This window comes from Perca fluviatilis, chromosome 18 (assembly GCF_010015445.1).
Source record: "Perca fluviatilis chromosome 18, GENO_Pfluv_1.0, whole genome shotgun sequence".
NCBI classification, from domain to species: domain Eukaryota; kingdom Metazoa; phylum Chordata; class Actinopteri; order Perciformes; family Percidae; genus Perca; species Perca fluviatilis.
In genome coordinates, this window is record NC_053129.1 from 3,696,252 (window position 1) to 3,718,103 (window position 21,852).

Here is a 21,852-nt window from a genome sequence, read left to right on the forward strand (position 1 = left end):
ACCTTCACTTGGTCTGACAGCATTCCTGATTCAAGTCTTCCTTATTGTTTGTTGAATCCAGGACACAGGCTGCGGGTTGTGAACATGAACCAGCAGAGTGACACTGCCGACCTGCTCGGAGGGTGAGTGACACGCACACTGCACCTTAATAACATTACCATAACATTTCCCATCACACACACATTCCATGTCTTGGTGATATCAAGTAGCATCTGTCATTGTGATGGATAGAAAGTGTTTGTTCAGAGCGCCTGCGGACTAGCTGAAAGGTTACAGAGCAACGCTTAGCAACATTCAAACAACGGGTTAAAACAATGAGCAGATTGACAGACAGTCAAGAGAATTAGGAAAAACAGCTGCTGAATAAAGGAGCAATCCCCTGATTACAGAGTGTTTCTCCATGGGACCAGTGTAGAGCTGAGCAACCAATAAAAGCCAGGAGTAACCTGCAACGCTGCATGTGCTGTATCTAATCCTGCAAAAGGACAAAGAAAAGGAGAGCAGGAGAGCATTAAACTGTATCTCTTATAAATGTGCATACAAGTCACTCAGTTTTACACTATTCTCCTAATTAAAATTCATTTCACACTTTTATTAGGTTTTGAGAATACAAACAATTATTGGGTGAGAAAGGCTCAATGAAATCTCCACAGTGTACTTAAAGCACAGAGCAGGTCCAGGTCACACCTTCTGTGTCCAAACACACTCCAGCATTCATTTTCCAAATGACAGAAAAGGGTTTCTGTCTAATGCAGGTACAAGCCAGTAGACCACCACCAGATCCTGCTCCCTCTGCGGGAGGCCTTCGAGGACCTGTTCTCCCAGACTTACTCGAGAAAGCAGAATCTGACCTTCCTGGGTCATGTGCAGACCTGCTTCAGGGGGAAGCGCTGGCAGGATCTGCTCAAACTCATGGACCACGTGTGCAAGTCTGCGCTCACTAAGGAGCTGCAGGAGAAATCAAACGGTGTGCACGGGAATACACAATGATAACATTTAGTAAACTGGCTACTGTAGCACAATGAAAGACTCATTTGTGTGTGTGTGTGTGTGTGTGTGTGTGTGTGTGTAGCTGCCTTACTGCAGGAGCAGTGGGAGGCGTTGGCTGCCAGGCTGAACCAGACCCAGCAGCAGATCCGAGCCTGTGAGGCAGCCATGGTCTTCGCCTTTGTGGAGGTAAAGAGCGTATTACATTTCATGTATCGGGGCACTCTGGTAGCCCTCTCTCTCCCCTGGTGTCCTGTCACTCTCTGTACTGTCAACTGTCAAATAACGGCTAAATGCCTCAAAGGTGAATGGCCCTCTTTGTATTGGTGTGTAGGGAACATTAGCTCAGGCAGTGAAGAAGGGCCAGTGGATCCTGCTGGATGAGATCAATCTGGCGGCAGCAGAGACCCTTGAGTGTTTGAGTGGACTGCTGGAGGGCAGCGCTGGATCTCTGGTGCTGCTGGACCGTGGAGACACCGGTGAGGACTGCTGCTACTCATAGGGTTGGGCTTTCATAGCGTTTTATTGAAAGATTGATCTATTTGCTTATTAGCCACAGGACCAAGGCCGTTGGAATCGATCAAATCCATATCTGAATCCCTCATTGAATACATTTAGATTCAGCTTTCAACATTTGTAACCAGTTAAAAAAAACTTAAAATTGTGGTCGAGGGTTCGAGTCCGATGTGGGACGATTTCCTGCATGTCTTCCCCCTCTCTCGATTGCATGTCTTCCCCCTCTCTCTCCTATCTCTGAAAAAAGACAAACAAAAAAAAACCAACTTAAATTCATAGATCTTGAATACTTTCTCTTTACTTTATGTTGGTAGAAACACTTTTTGTAGTTGCAGTCTATAAATGTTCACAACAACCTGTAGATGAGATGTTGGTTCAGTATGGGTCGGTTAGTGGTTTTTACCCAGTGATCTTTGGAACAGCACAGATGTCGGCTGTCAGACCACATTAACCATTAGCTGCTCACTTCCAGCCTTAATGTTAATCAGCTACAGCTCATATGATCTGTTGCCGCCAACATTTGTCATCTAACCCAGAAACGGTCAGCGGCGGCTTAAAATGACAAGCTTTCTACACTGTTAATAAGAAAGAGCCTCAGAGTTTATGTTTTTATTATACCAGAAACTGACAGACACTCCATTTCCCAAACACACATTAAAGAGAGTTTAGCCACACCGAGGCACCCCAAAGATAAAGATAAAAAAAGTCTGCGGTGTATAAACTGTAGAATACTACTTTTCCACATTAGAGCCTCTAACCCTGGAGTTGCGTGGACGCGCTGCGTTCCGGCTGTGCCGTTGTTTCGTTCGGTCTTCTGCCGTGCGTCCTACCACAACGGGAGCGTCTTCAGAAGCAGAGCGTTATGTCTGACAAATTTAGTTGTTTTGGTCATTTTTGTTAAATAGTTCCTTCCATTTAGTCCACTTATCAAAGATTTGAGGCTTAAAATAGTGTAGTGATGATAGAAACAATCAGAAGTCTGCACAGGGAGTTTATTTAGAAAAGTGACTGGATGTTGTAGCCGTTCCACTCCCTGCCCAGCCCGGCCTGTTGATTGGCCCGCGGCTCCGTCAGAAATAGATGTGGCGCGTATTCTTAGCAGAGCGGAGCGGAGAGCTGCTTCTGGAAAGCTTCTACGATGCGCTGTGTTATGGCTGGTGGAACCACAAGCATTGTCTTGAGTGGTCGGAACGCAGCACACACAGCACTAAATAAATCCCTGATCTATCAATCATCAACTAGTTCTGCTACACATCTGAGCTTGCTGACTCTCCTGACCAGACACCTGCTGCACATGTGACATTCCAAAGATCACACTGATCATGTGAATCAAATATATTTAGCCATTTTGCGTAGTTTTTTTCTATATTCCTGGGATTGTTGCTAATATAGTTGTTTTTGGATCCCAGAGCCTCTGCTCCGCCACCCAGACTTCCGTCTCTTTGCCTGCATGAACCCAGCTACTGATGTGGGCAAGAGAAACCTGCCGCTGGGCCTCAGGAACAGGTTTACTGAGCTGTATGTGGAGGAGCTGGAGAATGAGGGGGACCTGCAGATTCTGGTTTCAGACTACCTCAGGTTCCTGAAGCCCCCCAGGAGTGTTATCAGCGGCATCATCAGGTCAGCCTTTACATAACGTTACAGCTGGTGCAGTTAACATGGCTCCAACAGGTCCTTTTAAAGGTTGTGAAGAATTTCACAGAATAAAATCAGAAAGTTTTTGAAATTAGACATGAGAGTGCTTGGATTTATATATTTTGTGCAACAATAGAAATGTAAGTTCTTTGATATTTTTAGGGGTCACCCCCTCAAGAAAACATGAATCACACAAACAATGACACAATTTTGGAGCATTATTATTACCATATCTGTGCCTAAACCGTTAGAAAAGCTAGAGCAGATAATAAATAGGTTGCACTCTAAAAGCTTAAAGACAAAACTAAAGAAGACCGCAGTAGACAACTACAATCATTAGATCTAAGAAAAGTGAATTAGTTTTAAAGTTACATTAATTTTACATTCAATTGGCTTAAGTGGTGTCCAAAACTGCGCCCTAAGCCTTCTAATGCTAGAGAAACCCTGTAGTGTGACTGCTCACTCTACACTCCCGTTTGTTGCCGTTTTCGGAATCCTGCAGAAGGCTCAAGCTAATTCACTCCTTAATTGTGTTTGTGTGTAGTTTTTACCTGTCCGTACGAAAGGAGGCCACCTCCCATCTGGTGGATGGGACGGGCCACAGACCCCACTACAGTCTGCGTACTCTGTGCAGGGCTCTGAAGTATGTGGCAGCAAACCCCTGTAACAGTGTGCAGCGCTCACTCTACGAGGTAGGAGCCTCAACAGAAATATCTAAATAATCCCTCTCTCTCTCAGTTATACAATGATCTCTGTAAAGTGTCCGTGAAAACCATTTCCTCATGTCCTGCTGGTGATACTGAGACATGCCAGCGGTTTGGGGTTAGTGACACCTGGTGTATGAAGGAGGTTTAGATCACCTGGATGTAGTTGACCTTGTTCCTGTCTCCTGGTTGCAGGGTTTCTGCCTGAGCTTCCTCACTCAGCTGGATAGAAGTTCCCACCCTCTGGTCCAGAAACTGGTGTGTCAGCACATCCTGATGGGGAACACCAAGTGTCTCAAACAAGTAAGACGTTCTGACACCTAGTTCCTGTCTTTTCAAATGTTTATGCTAAGTGTTTGATGGGGTTAACAATTAGTGAATATGGATGTTAGGAGATTGGCATGGTTTTATTTCAGTTAGCCTAAGAGCTGGTTTGATTTGCATTGAGAGATGATTTTATGGAAAGTACTCCATGCCAATCTGTAGGTATGGTGAAGGGCGTGTGATGATGTGTGTGTGTGTGTGTGTGTGTGTGTGTGTGTGTGTGTGTGGGGGGGGGCTATTTTAATTCCAAAGGCCAAGGGAACTTTATCAGGATGCACAGTATCCTGGATCCATGAAATAACTGGCCTTTTATAAATAACCATCTGCCTGCCTCTATGGGAATCTAACATAGGGGTGTACTGACTTATGCCCCCTGTATTTTAAGGAAGAACATTTATTTATTTATGATACATTATTCATTCACAAAGAAAATTGGTGTCCTTAAAGGTTGGATTTTTCCTCATTTTTTTAATTAAGGCATTAAAGGGGTGATAGAATGAAAAACCAATTTTACCCTGTCATAGTTGAATAACGACAGTTCGGTGGGTAAATAGGACATACATAGAAGCTCAAAATCCCATTGACACCCCTTTACTATGAAAATCATATATTTTGAAACTGCCGCTGAAAACGGGCGAATCCCAACAAAGCTGGAAGTTGACGTCAACCTCCCAAAAACCGGAACCTTTGTCAGCCCATGGGTGTATTAAGAGAACGGTCACGCCCCAACATTTGCATAGGCTACACAACTGACCTGAGATCAGGTAGTCTTCTGAATCTAGGTCGCGCAGATCTCAGAAAATTTATACATTGTTCCTATGCTATTTTACCAATAAATTCACTTCTGAGACTTTTTTATGCGAGAAATCAACTACTTAGAGGTCAAATATGGGCTGTTTTACGAAAATTGATGTCTAATTGCAAATTTTGTCCGACTGTGTGTCGGACTTCAGAGGCTGGTGCTGCCTGTGTTGCTGCCTCGCCGCCTGGCCTGCCTTCCTCCACAGACCCCGGTGTAACACCGGCTTGCTGTGAGCCCGATTGAGCTCCGGCATGGCTGCTGCAGCCCACAGCACCTCATACCCGCGCAAAGTCACCGTTTGGGCTGGTGGACTACTACCAAACGCCGCTGCTCTGACAGAGCTCCAGGGCCTGCAACTCCTCTCTTCCTGCTAGCTAAATGGCCGGTGTATGTGAGTGAAAGCGCGGTCAGCGAGCTTGTTACGCCAGCATTCTCTTACCACAGATTCTAGTTAATCTTATAATGTGTGTAATTATAATGTGTTGAGTTATTTAAACAAACGATTGGGAAAATAAACGCCGCTTGTCCATGAGTCTCATTGATAGCGCCTGCGGCTGGATGGAGCTCTATCAATGAGAGCTAGCTAGCCTCCTCTTAGAATTCCTCTGGAATTCACAAATATTCATTAACTTGAAATCGGACACCGTTGTTAGCTTTATAAAACATATAGTTAGATGTTGTATAAGTGGCGTGACGAAATTCAAACTGTAAATATAGCTACTCGAATTACGACCAAAAATGAAGCTAACTAGCCGCAATCTGTACACATAGGATTGCAGGGACAGTCGCAGCTAACGAAACCCGTACAGCTCACAAATATTCATTAACTTGAAATCGGACACCGTTGTCAGCTTTATAAAACATATAGTTATATGTTGTATAGCTAAGTGGCGTGACGTGTGTAACATGTGGTAAGAGTTTGCTGGTGTAACAAGCTCGCTGACCGCGCTCTCACACACGGGCCATTTAGCTAGCAGGAAGAGAGGAGTTATCAGGCCCTGGAGCTTTGTCAGGGCAGCGGCGTTTGGTAGTAGTCCACCAGCCCAAACGGTGACTTTGCGCGGGTATGAGGTGCTGTGGGCTGCAGCAGCCGTGCCGGAGCTCAATCGAGCTCACAGCAAGCCGGGGTCTGTGGAGGAAGGCAGGCCAGGTGGCGAGGCAGCAACACAGGCCCATATTTGAGCTGTATATAGTTGATTTCTCGCATAAAAAAGTCTCAGAAGTGAATTTGGTAAGGAAACATTGCAGTGTCTGGAATATGAGATTCTGTCGCGTTTCTAATGTCTGTGTATTGGGGATTCGCTCAACCAATCAGCACACGACCTCTAATGCGTGTGTATGGCGAGTCGCTCAACCAATCAGCGCGCGTCTCTATGTGTGTGTACGGGGCTAAGGCTCAACCAATCAGCGCGCAGCTCATCTAAATATTCATGACCATACCATATTTGGAAGAAAAGCTCTTGTTACAAATAGGGCCAAAACACAGGGATGCATAAGGGCCAATAAAATATCAACCAGGCCATTTTCAGCCCAACCAATGTTACATACCCCATTAGGAGACCATAAGGAACAGTGTGAAATACCCTATATAATCATTCTATCACCCCTTTAAGATCAATTTCCAAAAGATGATTTTTTTTTTTTTATTCCTCTTTTAAGTCAACTTTAGCATGGGTGTATTCACTTATGCTGAGCACTGTATGTATTTATGTAGACATGCTATCTTTGGTGATAGAATTGTTTTTAGGACTTTTTCCTCTTCCAAATCTAGGGGTAACAAAGGTTCGACAATTCTGTGATTTTGTAAGAAGGAAATTTACTTGACTTCATTAAAGGGTGTCGAACATAACAGTTACTGTTTTGGGTATGTATAATATGTTGGGTTTTTTTGTCCTTAGCAGCAGCACCTTTATGAACTATTAGATAAATAATTCATAAAAGTGTTTAATGTCACCCTTTACGTACAAAAGGGTATTTTTGAACAGAGGAAAAAATCTTTTTGTAATGTGTCCTGCAGCCCATCCCGGCACCCTCAGATCGCCGCTGTGTGGACGTGGAGGGCTACTGGGTGTCCCAGGGGGAGATGGAACCAGCTCTGGACCCCAGTTACATCCTCACCGCCTCAGTCAAACTCAACCTCCGCGACCTCGCCAGAGTGGTATCTGCAGGGTAGGAAAACTGTTGCCCAGCCTGACTCCCTGCCCAGGATTTCCCCCAAATCAATGGGTTCATCTATAAATGTCCAGTCGTTCATTTTGTCAGAGCTAATTCTGGCCCTTTAGGAAAGAATGCATCAGGACATAAAATGTGGTTGGACTGAATTCCCCTGCAGTCGGTGATCTGCGATCAGCTTTTCTGCCTCTGTGTGGCCTGTGTTAAGGACAGCCGACCTCCTGAACTCCTAACTAATATTTGTAGAGTTTAAGAGCATTAATGAGGTCCAACGCTGCTGCTGTGGGGGTCAGGTCTGGCTCTCAGTCAGCGCTCCAGCTCATCCCAAAGGTGTGGGATGGGGTGATGTCATGTTGACATACAAAAAAAGTGTATAGTGTGCACAAGTTTACATAGTGGTATACAAAATGAAGACCTTCAATTTGAGGTTTTGGATTGCCATTCATTTCTTAAAGCTGTATTAATTGAGTTTGAGTGTTTAGGGCCGACAGTTTAATGTTAAAATACATCTATAGTCCCATCCTGTAGTGTGTTGCTCAGCAGAGGGGTGTGAATAAACATTAGAAAAACATTCTGTAATGACTGCAAACGGTATTCTCTTTGGTTAAAGCTGCAGTAAATGATTATTGTGTTAAAGAAATAAAGTAATAAAAATATTGATAGTGCAGCTTAAAGTAATGACTTGTTTAGTCATATGTAATTATCTTGTCACAATGTTAACATACCCATCGCCTGTCACGTATGAAGATGTTCTGGCTTTATTTGTGGCCGCTGTATGACTCAGCGGCCCCGCCTCACCAGTCAATAGCCCCCCCATCACTCTCTGTCTAAATGTTTGGGCCTGGCAGGACTCACCCGGTGCTGATCCAGGGAGAGACGTCTGTAGGGAAGACCAGCCTGATCCGCTGGCTGGCTGCAGCCACGGGCAACCAGTGTGTGAGAATCAACAACCACGAGCACACCGACATCCAGGAGTACATAGGCTGCTACTCATCAGACGCCCGGGGCAAGCTGGTGTTCAAAGAGGGTACGGATACTCATGTTGACCTGTTTTTAAAATGTATTTGTACATTATCTGAAATGAGATTTAACACAAAAGCAGTAACAACCAGAATATTTCAGTTTAAGGAGGAAAATATTGGGCGCCTGGGTAGCTCAGCTGGTAGAGCGGAAAATATGGTTACAGACGTCAAAGAAAGTAGTCAAATCCAAAGAACAAAAAGTGCAACCAGCTGAATTTAAAAACTATGGCATATTTTGCAGAACAAAGACATGTGAAGCTTAAAAAATGGATTCTGATATAATGTACACGTAGGACTAAATCTAAGCAGTAAACCGTAAGATTGCAACATTTATAGACTCAGAAATCAGCCTTTTGAGTGTTATGTAGAGAAACTGCCCCCCCCGACTAACCACTCACTGTGTGCTGCAGGTGTTCTGATAGACGCCATGAGGAAAGGCTACTGGATCATCCTGGACGAGCTGAACCTCGCCCCCACCGACGTCCTGGAGGCTCTCAACAGGCTGCTGGACGACAACAGGGAGCTCTTTGTGGCCGAGACACAGGAAGTCATCAAGGCGCACCCCAGGTTCCTGCTGTTTGCTACCCAGAATCCACCTGGTCTCTATGGCGGTAGAAAGGTATAGCATTCATTCAGTCTGAGAGATTTATGGATGGCGTGCTCACAGTGAGGTTCAGATTGAGATAGCTTGATAACCACTGGTTAGATGGAATTTGATACAGATACTCATGGTCCCCACAGTCTTGGTGACTCATCTAGGCCCTTGCCCCTACCACTTAGCCCTACCACTCTGTTTTGCATGTTCACGTGTAGGGGTAGTGGTAAGATATCATTGTAATCCTTGACCATCAAAACATAGGTAGACATCACATATCACATATTCTGTGTTATCATGTTTGGTTCAGGAGATACAATGCAAAATATATTATTTGGTCAGTCTGAGTCTTAAACTCCAGCCCCCATCTCTGGGTGGGGCTAATAAACTTACTTCACTTGTACCTGTCCAACACAACCTAGAAACCGTTTGAGTAATCTTTCCTGACTGATCTCCAGGTGCTGTCCAGGGCTTTCAGGAACCGCTTTGTGGAGCTGCACTTTGATGAGCTGCCCAGTGGAGAGCTGGAGACCATCCTCCACCAGAGGTGCAGCCTGCCTCCGTCCTACTGCACCCGGCTGGTCAAAGTCATGCAAGAGCTTCAGGTAACTGGACACTCGTGTATGTCGTTGCTGTTACCTAGCTGTCCTGGCCAATCCTAACTTGATGTGTGACATGTGTTTTCAGTCATTACGCAGGGGTTCATCTGTGTTTGCGGGGAAACATGGCTTCATCACCCTCCGAGATCTGTTCCGTTGGGCAGATCGCTACAGGCTGGAGGAGCAGACCGACGCCTCTCAGGACTGGCTGCAGCATTTGGCTGACGATGGTGAGGCTCGTCACACTGTCTGTTGAGTCCCCAACCGACACGGTGTTCCGTTGAAACCTGAGATAAAGTTGTTGTGGTCTTCACCAGGGTACATGCTGCTGGCAGGACGTGTGAGGAAGCCCGAGGAAGAGGCCACCATCTTGTCCATTCTGGAGAAGCACTTCAAGAGGACGGTGAACCCTGAAAGCCTGTTCTCTCAGAAACAGGTCACAGGCCAGTTCAGTAAGTGGAACACTAGCACACGCCGTTCCAGGGCCACCTCACGCTCTCGCACTGTACTTGAAGTTTGGTTGAATAATGCAGGATGTTTTAACTGTTGTCGTTTTTGAATCCGAAGGGGCTTCACTGAGTCTTTCATCAAAATCTGTTATTGTTTTAATCGAGGCAATAGATAATAGATAATCTCAAAGAGTCAACCTGGTATTCAGATACAAACGTAGAGAGATAGCTGGGAGCACATGGCACTCACAAAATATACAGTACATCGTAGAATCCACATTCCTTTTCTTTAGAACAGCATGTTGATGTCTGTCTGTGCCTTCCATGGTTTAGAATCACTCTCCTGCTCTATACTTTGATGTCAGACTATGTCACTTATGAAAGAAGAAATGACACCGTCTTCCTCCTACAACTATAATGTTAAACTCATTTCAATCAGTAGACTTCATTTCTGATATGTGATGATTTATTGTACATGTGCGTGAAATGTACAGTACAGTCTTTGGAGATTAGACTCCACCATTATTAAAAAATTCTGAGAAACTTTTAAAAAGGGGTAGGGCCGAAGTATGAACCCCCCGATGGAGTCTAGACACTGATGGTGGCGTGAGGAGCCTGAAGACCAATGCCAAAGGCTGCCGGGAGAGGACCCAGGAACCGTGAGGGGCGAAGACCGGAGGAGCAGGGGAGGAGGAGGGTGGTGCTCGTATCCTGTAATGACAACTGAGCAGCAAAAAGAGAGACAGGTTTAAAACAGGGAAGTCGTGCAGTGATTGGCTCGTGAATTTCATGGCCGCTTCCGATTGGTTAAGACTAAAGTGAACACCTGTACAGCTGAACCATTCAGTGGAATGAGGAGTGATTATGTTTAGGAAGTCATCCTGAAGGAACTTGCACTCAGCTCCATGTGCAATGCATTTTGGGGTTTTATGTTAGCAAGCGTTTGTGTTACTGTGTACCGGACACTACTGAGTCAGCTCACTGATTGGATGACTCTTCTCTACTTAAGTGGTTTGATCAGAAGTCCAACAAGGAGTAATCACAGCAGGAAATTCAACTGGACATAATTGTGTAAAACTCAGTGCCTTTGTGGCCACTGTTCAGCAAAAGTTTTGCTTCAAGGGATTACTCCCTCAAGAGATTTTTAATTTAGATTAGATCAGATTAGATAGACTTTATTGATCTCAAATTGGGAAATGTCAGCACTATAGCAGCAAAATATCAGACACACAGCACACATACAGAATATACAAGAAATAATAAATAGGATAGAATACAAGAACAAATATTCAAAAAATAAAGATAAAAAATACAAAGGATAGAATGTACAAACGTATATACAAGTGGCGAATAAGAATGTCCAACTACTTAATAGTATTTATAGTAAAACCTGTTTAGGGTGTATATTGTGATGTGTATATAAGTCTTGATGAAGTTTAAAAACGTTGTATTGCCTGTGGCAGGAATGATTTCTTGTAGCGGTCTGTGTGACACCGAAGCTGTCGGAGCCTCTTAGAGAAGGTGCTCTGCTGTAGGGCCAGTGTGGAGTGTGGGGGTTATCCATGATAGATAACAGTTTTTTCAGTGACCTCCTCTCCACCACAGCTTCAAATGTGTCCCATTTGCAGCCATTAACGGAGTCAGCCTTTATTTATATATTTGTATTGTATATTGTATATTTGTATTTATATTGATATTGTATTTATCACATCTGAGTGGAAGGTTGCCTATTAAACTCCATATTTATTAAGGTTGCTTCTGAGCTCTTTTAAATGTTGACGGAAAGGTGAAGAGAAAGTGGACATAAGTAAACTATGAGGAGAGAAAGAGGCCATGAACTCATGTTGGCTTGGTGCTGTGATTGGCAGGTCCCTTCATCGACAGCATCGCCGGGGTCCCAGAGGAGTTTCGCCATGTGGTGTGGACTCGCAGCATGAGAAGACTGGCTGTGCTGGTAGGACGGGCGCTGCGATTTGGGGAGTCTGTCCTGCTCGTAGGAGACACTGGGTAAGATTCACATGAGCAAGGCCCAAATCATTCTGTCTTTAGGAAGGGTAGAGTAAAATGATCACTTAGTCATGGAAGCAGCTTGAAATATCCAGCAACTCCTGGACAGATTCAGATAAGATGTTGTACATGAGTAGATTCCATACAATGAGTTCTTAGAACTTTGTTTGTGTCTGATGCTCCTTACGGAGTGTGAAGATGTGTATGAGTGTCTGGGGATTTAAATCATGCTAAGCTCTTCTCCTGTTCCTTAACCAGATGTGGAAAGACTACAATCTGCCAGCTGTTTGCTGCTCTGGCTGCACAGAAGTTTTTCTCCGTCAACTGTCACCTACACATGGAGACGTCTGACTTCCTGGGAGGCCTGCGGCCTGTCAGACACACACATCAGGTACTGACCAGGAAATGTAAAAACTACAAAGGGATACCCTAAGGTTCATTTGAAATGGCAGAAGTGGGCAAGATACGTAACAAACTACTACCACTTACATTTCTGTCTCACCAGACGCTTAGAGAAACAAGATTCGTGTGCATGTATGTATGTATTGCAAAATCATTTTTGTCTATTGGGTTCAGGTTGTAGTGAGGTGAGCACCACCTCTTAATAATACTCAACGGTATCTTTCACCCCTTCAGAGGTTCCATAGAGTGGAGATGTTGATGCAGTTTAATTGCAGGTCAAAAAGAATACAAGGAACAACATTGTTACATTTAAATGGAGCCAATAAGAAGACACAAAGGAAAGAAGATTCTGTGACATCAGCTGACCCTGTCCTTACTGTGTGTGTGTGTGTGTGTGTGTGTGTGTGTGTGTGTGTGTGTGTGTGTGTGTGTGTGTGTGTGTGTGTGTGTGTGTGTGTGTGTGTGTGTGTGTGTGTAGACTGATGGAGAGGACAGCAGGCTGTTTCAGTGGCATGACGGTCCCTTGGTGCTGGCCATGAAGGAGGGAGGAGTGTTTCTCCTGGATGAGATCTCCCTGGCAGACGACTCGGTGCTGGAGAGACTCAACAGGTAGACACTCACACAGGCACATGCAGACAGCAGCACAAAGGTTTTCCCTGGGTTTTGGAGCACTTGGGTGCAAATTACATAATTTGCATTTTGGTGACGTCATTGCACAGTTATTAGCATAAACTGGTTGTCGGTTGCAGCAAAGGAGAGATCACTAAAGCAAAGCTTGGGGGAGCGGCTTGTCAGTAATTTGAGAATATCTGGTCCACCTTAAAGCCAGCCCTATGAGCCTATGCTGAGGTTGTTGTGTCCCTTGACTAAACAACTTGCAGCAAGACACAGGAACTTGGCTTGGGTCTGAGGAGTAGTAGCTTTTATTCAGTGACAGATAAACTGAACACAGACTGCCCTGCTACGTTCACAGCTATAGTGTACTGCTGACTTTATACTCACCAACACATACACCCCCCCCCTCTCACTCACTCACTCACACACACACACACACACACACACACACACACACACACACACACACACACACACACACACACACACACACACACACACACACACACACACACACACGCACGCACGCACACGGTGGCAGGGGTAGCTCAGTCTGTAGGGACTTGGTTTGGGAACCAGCAGAGGGTCGCAGGTCACTGTAAGGACCAAGTACGGACTGTGGACTGGTAGCTGGAGAGGTGCCAGTCCACAGTACAGTGTATGTTTTCTTCTTCTTCTAACGTGTGTGTGTGTGTGTGTGTGTGTGTGTGTGTGTGTGTGTGTAAACCATCATGTTGCCCATACTGTATATGCAGAAGACGAGAAGACACATGGGACGGGCCAGATGCTCTCCACATTGTTTTTTACAGTCACACATTTTTAAAGAGGTCCACAATTCAAAGTTTAAATTCATCCATTAGGATGAGACATCCCAGTTTTAAGGTAATTAATTTAATTTATATGGTGGCTAGAGTTAGGGTTAGGCAGTCTTCCCAAGGGAAGAATAATATTTTCAAGAGTTAGCCAGTCCTTGGATATGCTCTAATCAACGTTAGTTTTAAATTAGAGAAGCGATGAACAACTTTCAGCACCTTTATGTGTACAACATGTGCGGCAGGAAGAATAAAACACATTTTGTCTTATCAGCATTTAGAATAAGTGACAACAACAAGATCTGCAGAGATGTCTGAAGAGTGTTAAAGGCAGAGAGGATTCTAGACTTTGCTTCAGTTGAAGAACGACCATGTGTATAGTAAATTAATACCCAAGATATTTTCTACTTTCAGACTTTAGGTTTTTTTCAACCTCTTCCCAAAATGGGTATCAATGTTGGACATGTAAAGAATGTGTGTGTGTGTGTGTGTATGGTTTGCTTTTTGTTCCGCACATCCTCTCCAGAAAGTAGTCCTTGCTATGGGCTGACCCTTGTCAAGCTTTTTATGCACCTTGTGAGGACAGTAAGACGAATATGCAACGGAGTGCACTTTTACGACACTTGTGACCAATAGTGCCGCAAAGTGTAATTTAGGTAGACTTGGTATAACATGAAGTATGACATGAAGTATGACATTTTACATGTTGTCGACACTAAGAAGAGCCCTTGACCGTGTGTGGTTTTTTCCTGTCAGTGTTCTGGAGACGGAGAAGTCCCTGGTGCTGGCAGAGAAGGGCAGTGGGGACAACGACGATGTGGAACTGATCCGAGCAGCTGCAGCTTTCCGGCTGGTTGCCACCATGAATCCTGGAGGAGACTTTGGCAAGAAGGAGGTAGATGAAAAACCAAACTGTGTTGTCAGTGGATCTCAAGATGAAGTCCTACTTGATGACTTATTAAAAAGACAGTGTTGCATTTTTCTGTAATTGATTCCACTGAGATTGAAGGTAGGATGTTTGTCCCAGTGATTGACCATGCTTTTTCAAATGTCAGAATGTGCTTTCAGACTAACTAACCATACCTGTATGTAGGCGTAGTGTCTGACTTTGTGCTTGTGTGCTTTGGGACAGCTGTCTCCGGCCCTGAGGAACCGCTTCACAGAGATCTGGTGTCCTCAGAGCAACAGCCGCGCTGACCTGATCCAGATCATCCAACACAACCTGCGCTCGGGCCTCTCGCTCGATGGTAAACCAGCATCTGGTGCTGAAACACCTTTCAGTTACAGTCACTCAGTTACACTTTACAAACATATAATACAATCAATATTTAAATAGTTTGGTCGCTGAACAGATTGGCTAAGCCATTTTGAGACACTTTGACCTCTGTTAACCATTATTACGTAATCGTTGCATCATAGTTATTTATGTTTTAGAGTCTAAATTATTTCCGTTAAAATAATGGTAGATCATCAACATATGACTCAACATTTTTCCTCAAATATTATTTGTTAAAGGTCCCATGGCATTCACTTCATGAGTTTTTTTAACATTAATATGCGTTCCCCCAGCCTGCCTATGGTCCCCCAGTGGCTAGAAATGGTTATGTGTAAACCGAGCCCTGGGTTTCCTGCTCTGCCTTTGAGAAAATGAAAGCTCAGATGGACCAATCAGGAATCATGCTCCTTATGAGGTCATAAGGAGCAAGGTTACCTCCCCTTTCTCTGCTTTGCCCGCCCAGAGAATTTGGCCCACCCATGAGAGAGAGAGAGAGACATCATGGCTTTCAAATGAGCAAAGTGGCAGTTGGTCAAGGCCACACCCCCACCCTCCACCTTGCCCCCCTCCTCAATAGCTACCTTTTAAGCTAGTTGATTATTAAATCTGTTGTTCACCGGTCAGAGTAAACCGTCAAAGCTCTAGTACTAATGCAGTGAGTCCAAGTTGGTCTTCATGGCTGTTGCAGTCAGGCCTGTTGATCTGTTCTTTTTCTAATTTCTAGTTTGTAGCCACGCTAGGAGCACTGCTCAGGGGAAGGGTTAGGACAGCCAGTCTAGGTTGACATCATTGTTTGCTCTGCGACTACTCACAGACCTGGCAGCACAATGGATTAGATGACTATGAGTAATGTGAAAGGAGTAGTCATTTCACTCTTTGTCACTCTCATTTTTTCAGGTAGCTGTTTTCAACAAGAAAGCTCAGATAGGAGCGCCTTGGTAGCCGAATGGTTACAGGACAGGAGTTTGATTCTCCTCGCTGTTTCCAGCTCTGCTAAAGTCACTGTGTTGCACAGTTAGAGACTGTAGCTGGTGAACATAGAGGATCATTTAGCAGCTAAAGATTTTTTCCAAATGAATGCTTACGTTTCTCTGTGTCTGCTGGATGTGTGAATAGGCAACTGTTTGCTAACCGCTCCACCACAACAACTTAATGTGTTTCCAAAGGCCTGTACTACGAAGCAAGATCAACATGCCCTGGATTTCTTTCAGTAACCCAGCTTTACCTAACCTAACAACCACGGTCCAGCATAAGCTGTGTCACGACGCTAGTTAACAACTAGTTAGATCAACCCAGGGTTTCCCAATCCAGCGGCGCGCGTGTTCACATAAAAGAGGCGGTGTTTGCGCACCACGACCAATCACAAACATCTACCAGAGCTGCATATTTTAAATAAGAAGAGAAAACTATAACTAGAACTGCAAGTAGTTATGACGGGGCCCAAGCCTCCGATGCCAGTCGCCTCCGATGCCAGTCGTCCCCGACGCCCCGGGGAGCTGCGCCAGTCGCCCCCGATGACCTAGGAAGCTGCGCCAATGCGGGACCTGAAGCATTACGTAGGGGGGGCAAACGCGATAATTTCCGTTTGCATGCTTGTTTATTTTCCTCGTTTCTCCCTCTCTCTCTCTACCAAAGAGACTGGAGGACCACTCTCGGTTCCTTAGCGTAACGAGGAGTGAACCCTCTTGTCAGGCGCATGGTCTTTGTGGGCGGTAGGCTACTCCAGGCGGAGAGAGCGAGAGAGTTGGAGCAGGGTTTCCTGCAGCACTTTGCAGTTAAGGCGCCGTCAAAAAAAGAAAGTATATGAGCGATATCCACCGTGTTGACGTCCCGTTTTCTCCGTTTCATTCCAAACCACACAGCTGACAACCTGCAGGTGGAGACTGTGGGGCAGACGCTCGGACATACACGCCGCTGTGGACTCTTCAGTCCGCAAGCGGTTTCAGGAAAGTGGCTCCATGTGTCCGACAATGCACCGAACATTAACGGTACAAGCCTACAGCTGTCCGCGGACACGGAGTGTGGAAAGTGTGTGTGTGTGTGTCTGTGTGTGTCGGCCCGCCCCCACGAAGCTCCGACCTGCAGAGGAGTAGAAGCCGCACCTTCGCCAAAATGAAGGCTGAAAAACAGAACTATTTTGGTACATTTACTCGCCACGTGGCAGCTAGCCATACATTTAGATTTTATTTTTTTATTATATATTATTTAAATGTAATATTTAGTGTTAAATAATTGTAAAATGTAGTACAGAGTCTCTAGTCTGAGAACTTACGTGTCACAAACGGCAATTCCACAACTGTAGCCTACATCAGCGTGAAAGACGACATACCAAAGGAGATCAAAGACATATTGTGGATATTTAAAATGTCTTCCAGTTCCAGTGTTAAATATTCTTTAGAAATAAAAGTGTATTGATCTTTGATAAATGGTGTCATAGGCGCCGATTGATGTTTTCCTCCGAGGGTGCTCACAGGCGCACGTCGTATAAAAAAAACATAAAGTAGTCAAAAGTTGTTTGCATTTCAGAACCTTAGGAAATGGACAGCCGCCGACACAAGCACACGCGCCTATTAAGTCGATATTAAAGCCGTAAAGTAGGCTTTCAACTCAGTAGGAGGTAAACATCAGTAAATATTGAGAAGTGTGAGCTGCAAGCTCTGTGATACATTCCCATTGCAAATATTCCATTAACATTGATTAACAGGGCAAAACACTTATACGTTGATTATAGCGCCCCTTAATGGCCGATCTTTGCAAAATTTGGTACAAATCCTCAGAGCGGCATGCCCAACGAACAACACATCTACAGTTCTATATATTTTGAGTCATCCAGTGGAAAAATAAACATATTGAACATTATAACTCATAATGGACAAACTATTAACATTTCTTACACACAGTGTATCAATCTTGAATGTAACAGTATGGATTAATTTCACAAAGACCCGAAAAACTCTGGACTTCTAGGCTGGACGCAAAACCTTCTGTAAGGGCTAGGAAGACAAAGAAAACACCAGCAGAAAGGGGCAACTGTTAGCTTTTAGCTCCAAAAGACCCTACGCTTCGACTATTTAAAATTATGAAGTTATAAAGTTATTATTAAGTGTTAAGTGAAGTCCCGTTTGGCATTGCATACAACATGCTAGACCTCAGAAGGGATTAAAAGGCCCAAACTGGTATATGTTGACTATAGCGCCCCCCTGATGGCCGATCTTTGCCAAATTTGGTACAGAGCCTCAGAGCGCCATGCCGAACGAGCATCACAAGTTTTGTGTTGATTGCTTTTACTGTGGCAGAGATATTGCAATTGCAAATTTCACGTTTAAATGCATTGAGTTATTGGGCGAAACAAATAAACGTTGCTTATAGCACCCCCTAAAGGCCGATCTTCGCCAAATTTGGTACAGAGGATCTTGGATGTTGACCAAGGATCTCAAGTTATTTGCTGATAACATTAAATTTAACCGAGATATGATACGTGTGTGGTAGCTAGCTAGGAAAATTTGTTTGGTTGTCAAATTGGCATACTTTTACGTAGCAAAATTCTTTCCATAACTTTTTGTCAGGTACATCTGGAGATGCTTACTACCAGGTTTCGTGCAGATCAGTCGCACAGCCTAAGACGAGTTCGAAAAAGTTGGTTTTGCACATTGCGCGATATTACGAAAAAACGTTTGTGCGGAAATGGGCGTGGCCTATATCAGGTAATTCAGCTTGATTCAAGGAATCTTTAATGTGCGATGTGTATTGTGGGAGTTTATGACAAAAAGACATTATAGCGCCAACTAGTGGTCCACATGTGTAATTTTTGGTAGGTGTGATCAATGGCCCATTGTCCATCTACACTGTAAATTTTAATTCAATTCAATTTTATTTATAGTATCAAATCATAACAGAGTTATCTCGAGACACTTTACAGATAGAGTAGGTCTAGACCACACTCTATAAATTCCAAAAAACCCAACAATTACAGTAATTCCCTCAAGAGCAAGCATTAGCAGTGGCTATTGCGATAGTGGCGAGGAAAAACTCGAAACCTCGACAGACCCAGACTCTTGGTAGGCAGTGTCTGACGGGCCGGTTGGGGGTGTGATGAACAGTGGCGATAATAGTCACATTAGAGATAATGGAACAGTGACTTCGAAGGTCATCGTGGAAGTTCATGTCATAGCAGGGCACATCGTGTCATACTGAGTAGTGCAGTCTCCTATACCAGATCCTGACTACTCTGTGCATAGGAACATCACAGCAGGGTGTTGCGGGGTGTAACGTGGCGCTGCAGAGCACGGGTGGATGCGGCGGACGCAGCAGGATGCAGCAGGGTGCGGCCGGGAATTGTAGAGAATCGCAGAGCATAGCTCTGCGTAGAAGAAACATAAGGACTCCGGGGAGTAAACTCCCCAGAGCTAGGAAGTTAAAGTTGGTCACATTAGTGTAAGTGGTGAATCTAGAGTTGGGTCACATTGGGTCCCATAGGACATGCCCGCTTTGACCCCTCGGTACTCCATTCTAGGGTTGGCCTCAGGATTGGCCCCAGATGGTACCCATCAAATTTTGTATAAATCGGATGAGCCGTTCATGAGATATAAACTTTTTGTACTTGTCGCGCCCCCTAGTGACCAATTTTCGTAAAAGGGGGGGGAAAAGGTCATATACATAGAAGAATGGCAAAAAAAAAAGTTGTTGGCGTTGGTAGCATTTATTTTGGCTGAGATATGGCAAAGTTGGTGTTTTCATAGTTAGCTACACAAATTAGTTTGTGCCTTTTTTATATGCGCAATTTTTATCGTATAACAATTCTTTCCATAACTTTTAGTCAGGTCATTCTGGAGATGCTACGGTCCAAGTTTCGTGCTGATCTGTCGCACGGTCTAGGAGGAGTTCGAAAAAGTAGGTTTTTGATAAATCACGATTTTTCACACATAAAATTCCCGGTGGAAATGGGCATGGCCTATATCATGTGATTCAGTTAGATCCAGTGAACGCGTAGATGTATGGTTTTTGACTGTCGGAAGTACGGTGTGGGAGTTATAGGGCCAAACGCGTTATTTCTGCTATAGTGCCACCTAGTGGTGGAAATGGGTCCTGAGGTCCTTGCGGGGTTTTGGACCAGTCCAACCCCCCACCATGTACGGTTTAGGCTGCAGTCGGAGTTTTACGCGGAGAAGAATAATAATAATACAAATCTTTAGAAAAACAATAGGGTTCCACAGCTCCGCTGGAGATGTGAACCGCGTTGCCTTGCATTAAGCGGTTCCCATGCCCCCTCGGGCTTGGACCCCTAATTCTACATAAATATGAAGAACACAGACACGGATTTGCAGGCAAAACGCAATAGAGTTGCTGCTTCCTAAAACAGGAGGAAAGCTGGCAAAAAAATAGGCGACACTTGTAAACACTTATCAATATCACTTCCCCATCAGTCAGGCACAATATCTGACCATAATTACACTTGTGATTTCCATAAACTGTCGTTGCTTTAGCCTGTTATTTCAGTTGCAACCCTGGCTGTGGGAAGCGATCGTGAGAGCAAATAAAACATATAAAAACATAATTCAAACCGCTGTGTGCATTGCCGACTCAAGAAGCCGAGAAATGGCCGATATGTAATTCCCTCCCATTAAAATCTATATATTTCATAAATATACCCATCAGGGAATGTTAACCTGGTTGTCGGTCTCTAAATGTTTTAACTTTTATGAGCGCACCCCTCTCTCCCCCTCTCCCTCTCTCTCTCTCTTTCTCTCCGCTCACCGAGCTCCAGCAGATCTTCTACCAGAACGGTGACGCCGTTATCAATCGAGTATTGATTGGTCAGTAGGCGGTGCTTTTACACGAGTTGATCTCTGATCTCCAACTTAACCTGCTCCCGACCAGGTTAGGCGTCCAGCATGAGTTACCACGGCGATTGAACCCGGTAACAAGTGATCCACCTTCGTGATACAGAAAAGCCTGGGTTGAACCTGAAGTTACCTCGCTAACGCCAAATCTTGCTTCGTAGTACAGGCCTCTGCTTGTTTCACTGCCCCCAAGTGGACAAAGTCCTCTCATTGGTTGCCAGTGATGCCACTCTAATCTGACCACTTTTTTCAGTAACGAGTAATCTAACGCGTTACTATTTTCAAACCAGTAATCAGATTAAAGTTACTTATCCAAGTCACTGTGCGTTACTATTTTTGTCATTTTCCTTAGAAAAGCTATATATTTTTGCTTTCTTCTTGGGTCTCGGGGAGTGAAGTCACGTATACGACAAATCACGTTTTCAGCATGAGGACAAGTCACGTTTTCATCATGAGGACAAGTCACGTTTTCATCATGAGGACAAGTCACGTTTTCAGCATGTGGACAGGTCACGTTTTCATCATGAGGACAAGTCACGTTTTCAGCATGTGGACAGGTCACGTTTTCATCATGAGGACAGGTCACGTTTTCATCATGAGGACAGGTCACGTTTTCATCATGAGGACAAGTCACGTTTTCAGCATGTGGACAGGTCACGTTTTCAGCATGAGGACAAGTCACGTTTTCAGCATGAGGACAAGTCACGTTTTCATCATGAGGACAAGTCACGTTTTCAGCATGAGGACAAGTCACGTTTTCATCATGAGGACAAGTCACGTTTTCAGCATGTGGACAGGTCACGTTTTCAGCATGAGGACAGGTCACGTTTTCATCATGAGGACAAGTCACGTTTTCAGCATGTGGACAGGTCACGTTTTCATCATGAGGACAGGTCACGTTTTCATCATGAGGACAGGTCACGTTTTCAGCATGAGGACAGGTCACGTTTTCATCATGAGGACAGGTCACGTTTTCATCATGAGGACAGGTCACGTTTTCATCATGAGGACAGGTCACGTTTTCATCATGAGGACAGGTCACGTTTTCATCATGAGGACAAGTCACGTTTTCATCATGAGGACAAGTCACGTTTT

The 21,852-nt window shown here is 44.5% G+C and overlaps 1 protein-coding gene across 1 annotated transcript in view; it reads left to right on the forward strand.

The window, feature by feature from the left end:
* Positions 1 to 21,852, forward strand: part of mdn1 (midasin AAA ATPase 1) — an 84,631-nt gene that overhangs the window by 17,495 nt on the left and 45,284 nt on the right. The window contains exons 15-32 of the mRNA XM_039782301.1: positions 62 to 122; positions 756 to 967; positions 1,073 to 1,176; positions 1,322 to 1,466; positions 2,913 to 3,123; positions 3,683 to 3,830; positions 4,038 to 4,145; positions 6,986 to 7,137; positions 7,989 to 8,167; positions 8,573 to 8,781; positions 9,216 to 9,362; positions 9,445 to 9,586; positions 9,674 to 9,808; positions 11,674 to 11,812; positions 12,071 to 12,203; positions 12,693 to 12,823; positions 14,398 to 14,536; positions 14,774 to 14,888. Of these exons, the coding sequence (XP_039638235.1) occupies positions 62 to 122; positions 756 to 967; positions 1,073 to 1,176; positions 1,322 to 1,466; positions 2,913 to 3,123; positions 3,683 to 3,830; positions 4,038 to 4,145; positions 6,986 to 7,137; positions 7,989 to 8,167; positions 8,573 to 8,781; positions 9,216 to 9,362; positions 9,445 to 9,586; positions 9,674 to 9,808; positions 11,674 to 11,812; positions 12,071 to 12,203; positions 12,693 to 12,823; positions 14,398 to 14,536; positions 14,774 to 14,888 (2,610 nt within the window). The remainder of the gene's footprint in view (positions 1 to 61; positions 123 to 755; positions 968 to 1,072; positions 1,177 to 1,321; positions 1,467 to 2,912; positions 3,124 to 3,682; positions 3,831 to 4,037; positions 4,146 to 6,985; positions 7,138 to 7,988; positions 8,168 to 8,572; positions 8,782 to 9,215; positions 9,363 to 9,444; positions 9,587 to 9,673; positions 9,809 to 11,673; positions 11,813 to 12,070; positions 12,204 to 12,692; positions 12,824 to 14,397; positions 14,537 to 14,773; positions 14,889 to 21,852) is intronic.